The following is a 6,621-nucleotide window of genomic DNA, read 5'->3' as shown; positions in this document are numbered from 1 at the left end:
AAAAAGTGGATAATCTTGTTGGTGAACACGAATCAATAGATAAAAAATCGTGTTGGTGAACACGAAATGCCATGAGACTGGGTTGCTCATTTACAGCAATGTGGATTAATGTGCACTGTCCTTTAACTAAATAAACAAGTCAAACAAGTCAACTAATCATACAATAAGCCATCAAAAAGATTAGGATAAAGTAGTAAAAGTACTTCTGGGTCTCTGTGTGTCATTCAAGCTTGGCTGTGTGTGTGAGGCACGCATTTTGTGTGAGCGAGCGAGAGAGAGCGCGCACGGGTGCCGCGGATTGTTGTTGTTAGCATCAAGTTAGCTAGCTAAGCTAACGTATATAAGGAGCTGTTTCTAGGAGAAGAGCTGTCTCCTGTCAGACTGAGAAGCTGATGACTACTGCTCAGTGAGGTAAAGGACTCTCTGTGGGTTCAGATAGTTAACTTTAGTCTAAGTTATCTCAGTCTGTCTCAAACGGTTTGGTCATCAAATTTTATGTAAACAAGTATTTCCAAGGCACACCTTTTATATGATCACTATAGTTATAAAAAATAAGAGAATAAATTAAAAACAGGTATGAAATACTTCCAACTCATAGGGCAGTAAAACAAAAATACAGTTTAAAAGGGGAGTGATTAGTAAGATATGCATTAAAAAAAAGTACATCTGTTTACAGTTCTGTTTCACATGGGTGTTGTTGATAGATGTATCCATACTGTAGATGTAGTCCCTAATTTTGCTCTCAAAGTGCACCAGATTGATGCATTTAACTTCAACATTTAAAAAACAATCTTCCCAGGGGAGCATGCCCCCGGACCCCCCTAGAGCAGTGGTTCTCAACTGGTCAGGCCTCGGGACCCACTTTTTCCATTGTCAATCAATCCCGACCCGAAATGTTGAACCACTCAAATCTATTCAACAAAAAACCGTGCTGAAATATATATGCTTTTCAGCATACATTATTAAAGTGGCACACATGCTGGTCCCAGGAGAATTTTAGAAATACTAACATATAAACTACGCATTCTGGTACACTTTGAGATGAAAATAAATAAATCTATTACTACCCGACATATTAATAATATGTTATGCCATTGTTTGTTTTTCACTTAGTTCTGACAGCTGATAGATAGTAGATAGCTCCCATTGTTCTGTGACCTGTCAATCATCAAACCGGGGGTCATATTTCATTATGCGTTCATTTTTATCTGAAGTTGTACCCATGGATGTATAAATAGTAGCTCTACCGCAAAGTTATTCTCCGTGTGGACTTCCGGCAACAATCTTGATTCTGATTGGCCAGAAGACTCGAAATAACATCAGCAAAGATGTTTTATTGAGAAGTTTTCAAAAACGTTTTTGGTCGGTACTTCCAGTCCAACTGCATGCAAAGCGTTAGAAAATCGGGCCTTCAAAATAAAAGTTTGCCTTTTTTCCCAAAAACAATTTTTCACACATCTGCGACCCACTCGAAACGGGTCCGCGAACCACTTTTGGGTCGCGACCCACCAGTTGAGAACCACTGCCCTAGAGGATGTTAGGTCAACCACCCACTTAAAACAGGTTCACATGGATAGGATACTAAATACACACTTTTGATATAGTAACCTATGTCCATATGTTTCTGTTTTGGTGGTCATGCCACAACCGTGCGAGTGCATGCATGCATGCATGCGCGAGTAGGTGCGCTCCTGCACTTGTAAAAATAGCACTACCTGGTGTACAGTGTAGTCTAGTCATCCCTTGTGTTCCTTATCGGTTCCTCGTTGTTATTTCCTTGATGTTGGTTCCTGGTCTCTCTCTGCATGTTCTGGATTTCCCTCATCTGCCCTCCTGTTTCTTCTATGTCTTCCTGATTTGCATCTAGTTTTTTTGTTTGCTGCTTTTATTTTTGTTTAACCTTGCCCACTCCTGTAGTTTTTTGTGTTTAGTCTTGTAACAGCTTTTATTTTAATAAAGTTACACTCTTATACCTGCCTCCCCTGTTTAATCATGTGGACCTGTTAATTAACAAGCAGTTAACAGGTCCACATGTCTTGTTCAAGTGTTATTAGGTATTGTAACTTCCGGTAGAGTTATTTCCTTTCTTAGGGATAAAAACAATAAATCCCTGTAATTGCTCTGATGGTGCTGTAACTGGTTCTTTGGAAACATGAATGGCTACAACTTCAGAATTTGGCATGTGCCCTGTAATAATATTATGACTAAATTACAGAATTTGGCATGTGCCCTGTAATAATATTATGACTAAATTACTACTAAGATCTGGGAACATCTTAACAATTAAATACAGGATCACTGACAAACGCTTTAAGCCTTAGGTGAAGATTATCAAAGGGTTTTTGTTGTAAACTGCAATACAACATTTGAGTGCACTGGATAGATGTGTCTGTGCAGAAAGGAAAACAGGTCCATTAACACAGTATTATGTATTTACCTCGTAGACATAGGTAATACAGATCTAAACCCAAAATCATACATTGAGAGACTTCCTTCTACCCGATGAAGAGTATTAAGGGGCTGCTGGTTTGGAAGAATATGAGTCGATAGTACCTATAGGTTACTTTCTCTACAGTGTTCTTTGTTTGTGAAGCAGTTATGCCGAAAAATTATTTTCATGCTTCAATATTTTGAATACCCCTCCTTCCTATGCTTATTCTTTTGCACCAATAAAATTGTAAAACAAATCAGGTCCTCTGTCTTTTCCTAATCACTATCCCTTGACCTAGATAAAAAAACATTTGATGACCTTGACGTTTATCAAAATCCTTCAACACATCTGAGATTTTTATATTTAATGTCACCAGGTGGCATTTCACGTTATCAACAGGTGAGTCAATGGCAAGAAGAAAGGTTTTATCACTGTTGAATTTTGTTTGGATTTTGCAACCCAAATCAACCGTTAGATACTTTACAATTGTTTCAACATATGATAATACCCACTGATTCAGTGATTTACATGTCCATGTTTTGAATGCAGATTTGATTATATGCACAGCGTACGCTTACGATACCAACCCAATACCACATACAAAAATGTACTGTACCAGGGCGCTACAATAGCTGCCCAGTGACTCCTAGTAGTAGGATGGGTTAAATGCAGAGGTAAAGTGTCACTGTGTGTGCTGTGTGCATGTATGTGTGATGTCACTAGGGCATCTTCATGAATAAATATAAGGCAAAGCCGCTTTTGCATTCAGAGATCGATGTGTTTTTGCACAGACAGTGAGATTTTACTTTTAAGTGTGATAGCTATCTGTAACAGCAACAACAGTAAGACATACAAAGTAAAACATTTATTTGTCACAACAATAATGAGACCAAGGCAGATATTTATGTTAACAGATGTATTTTATTCCAATACATTTGATCCAATTTGTGCAAACATTCATCAGTCAAGTTGGAAGGGAAGCTTTTACTTAATAAATATATTTCAACATAGTAGCAGTGTGACACAAGAGATTCATCTTTCTTGTTGAACATATAACAACATTACATAGAATCATAAATAGCTACAGAATTAGATCCAATTCATGAGTTTTCTGAAGAAGAAGAGGGACAGCTCTTCTTTTTTAATATGCTCTTCTGGAACTTGTTGTAGTGACTGAGGACTTTTGAACAGATTCACTGCCATAACCACTGCTGCTACTGAAGCCGCCACCGTAGCCGTAACCTGAGTTGGCACTGGACAATCCTGGAGTAGAAAAAAAACTATATATTACTATAAATGCAGCAGTGTGGTCTACTGGTTTAAGATAGATAGATAGATAGATAGATAGATAGATAGATAGATAGATAGATAGATAGATAGATAGATAGATAGATAGATAGATAGATAGATAGATAGATAGATAGATAGATAGATAGATAGATAGATATAATATCCCTTATGATCATGGTGTATAAAGTGTTGAACTTACCACCACCAGAGGACTGCTGCACATGGATGGTTGCAGTTGAGCCTCCGCTGAACAGTCTAATTTTGAAAAAATTCAGAGTTAGTCCTTAATTCAAAGTTAAATCTAATTGTGAGGCTATAAAACCATTTCTTAAAGTTTATCGCACCTGTCCTCCTCTCCTTCAAGCAGTTTCCTGTAGGTGGCAATTTCGATGTCCAGGGCCAGCTTGACGTTCATCAGCTCCTGGTATTCGCGCACCTGTCGGGCCATGTCCTGCTTGGCTCTCTGCAGAGCATCCTCCAGGTCTCTGATGCGGAGCCTGGCATCTTTCACTGCCAGCTCACCACGCTCCTCTGCCTCTATGATCTGAACCTCAAGGCTGGCCCTCTGTGGAAAATGTCACCGATTATTTAGTATCTGCAGATCCCTCTTACATTAATGTAGTGCATATTAAAGTGTTCATATTAATGCTTCATCAATAAGAAGTTTTTGAAATATACCTGTCCCTTGACAGCCTCAATCTCATTCTGAAGACGAGAGATCATGCGGTTCAGCTCAGAAATCTCTGACTTTGTTGTGCGCAGGTCGTCACCATGCTGTCCGGCTGAGGTCTGCATCTCCTCATACTGTTATGAAAAATACAAGAAGGTGTGTCAAGAAAGGGATCTAAAGCAATGGCGAGGCGTTGAAAGTAATTGTAGAAACAAGATGAACTTAGCCTTTTTTTCTTCTCACCTTCTGTTTGTACCAGCCCTCTGCTTCAGCCTTGCTGCGGTTGGCAATGTCCTCATACTGAGCACGCACTTCAGCCACAATAGAGTCCATGTCCAGGTTACGGCTGTTGTCCATCTCCACGATGACGGAGGTGTCCTTGATCTGGCTCTGCAGCTCATGAAGCTCCTACAGAACCAATGGTTGTTGCACAGTAATGAACCCTTTGTCCTTTTTTATGTAAAATGTAGCAGATTTTCATCAGATTTAACTCAGAAAAGATTATAGTATTATAAAGAATATGATATTATAAATACATACAGTCTCATAGACGGCACTGAGGAAGTTGATCTCATCCTGAAGAGCATCAGCCTTGGCATCCAGCTCCACCTTGTTAATGTAGGCAGCATCAACATCCTAAAAAGAAAATAATGTAGAAACAGAAAGTGTTAGAACTTGCTACTTTGTTGTTAACACCTGGATTTCCAAAGAATGAATGTATCTTTGATGTATATGCACCTTCTTCAAGAGCACAAACTCGTTCTCTGCAGTTGCACGTTTGTTGATTTCATCTTCATACCTGTTGGAACATGGCGGGATTTTACTACATCTGCTCGATTTTAAAACATCTGTTGACTTCATTAAATGTCTATAATAGTTAGTGACCATGTCATACAAGCACTCACTTATTCTTGAAGTCCTCAACGTGACCCTGCATGATCCTCAGCTCTCCCTCCAGCTTGACCTTCTCATTGCCCATTCCGTCGTGCTGTCTGCGCAGGTTGGAAATGTAAGCCTCGAACATTCTATCGATGTTGGAGGGTGATGTAGTCTGGTCCTGCAGGAGGCTCCATTTGGTCTCCAGCATTTTGTTCTGCTGCTCCAGGAACCTGACCTGTGGAGACAAAAAAAAGGTAAGATTGTCAGATGTTGTAAATGTGGTTAGACTGTTGATTTAATTGACTCTTTTAGGCTACAATTCACTTCACATCTTGCTTTTGACAGCAGCTGCAAGTAATTTAGCCCCATGAGAGCATTACAGGCATTTGGTAGTAAGATACTCAGGCCTACAGTACATTTCACATAACACAGTCACAAGCAGAGAGCACAGGAACCAACCTTGTCGATGAAGGAAGCAAAGCGGTTGTTGAGGGTCTTGATCTGCTCCTTCTCGTGGGTGCGGACAGCTTGGATGGTGGGGTCAATTGCAAGGTTCAGAGGAGTCAGCAGGCTCTTGTTGACCTGGACAGCAGTGATCAATGGAGCCATGCAGTTGCCTCCTGCTTGGCTGGAGCTAATGCCATAACGGCCAGAGCTACCTAAACCAAAACCTGCACCTGAACCAAAACCTGAACCTGAACCAAAACCTGAACCTGAACTAAAACCAGATCCAGATCCAGCACCAGAACCAACCGCATAACTTGTTCTTTGTGCAGAGTAGCTGGAGGAACTTTTCAAGCTACCTTTAGAAGAGCCAGAGACTGAGTATGATTTCCTGGACATCATGTTTGCAGTGGTGGAGGTTGGTAACTCTGACAAGAGGAGAACAGATGATGAGCAGTCTTCAAAGGGAGAGCCAAGTCCTTCTGAGTGTCTGACTGTGAGCTCTGCAGTCTTTTATGTCCATGCTCTGAGAGGGGGAAGATCCTTTCGGCTGTTTTAACCTGGACTCTCACTTTTGCTTTCCAACCTCCCCTCCAACTCAGCCTACACGCCAATCCTGTGAAACAGGTAGGGAGGAATTTTAGAAAGATAAGGCGTAACACTGCCCTGTGTAAAGTAATTAGCAAGTATCAAATCCCCCTTTTGGAAATAAAATATTACAACCAAAGCCAGTATCGATACGTTTCAACAGATGACCCATTTAGTTCACTCAAATTGTTTCACAGTAGACCCTAACATAAACCCTATGCACGTATATTCAATGTTATTTTGGTCAATAATACCCCCTAAATCCTACACTTTGGTGTAGAATGATTAATCATGAAATTACAAAAAACACAACCAGCTC

The 6,621-nt window shown here is 40.2% G+C and overlaps 1 protein-coding gene across 1 annotated transcript; it reads right to left on the bottom strand.

Moving 5' to 3' along the window:
- Positions 1 to 3,572: 3,572 nt before the first annotated feature.
- On the bottom strand, positions 3,573 to 6,116 carry LOC307038902 (keratin, type II cytoskeletal 8-like; the record flags this gene model as incomplete). The annotated part of the gene is made up of 9 exons (XM_079680577.1): positions 3,573 to 3,694; positions 3,921 to 3,976; positions 4,066 to 4,286; positions 4,400 to 4,525; positions 4,635 to 4,799; positions 4,932 to 5,027; positions 5,130 to 5,190; positions 5,297 to 5,505; positions 5,730 to 6,116. The coding sequence occupies 9 exons, from the start codon at positions 6,114 to 6,116 to the stop codon at positions 3,573 to 3,575; spliced, it is 1,443 nt and encodes a 480-aa protein (XP_079536703.1).
- Between the last annotated feature and the right edge of the window lie 505 nt (positions 6,117 to 6,621).

This window comes from Notothenia rossii, assembly GCF_949606895.1.
Source record: "Notothenia rossii genome assembly, chromosome: 5".
NCBI lineage: Eukaryota > Metazoa > Chordata > Actinopteri > Perciformes > Nototheniidae > Notothenia > Notothenia rossii.
The sequence above is the reverse complement of the archived record's forward strand: the minus strand, read 5'-3'. Positions and strand labels throughout refer to the sequence as shown.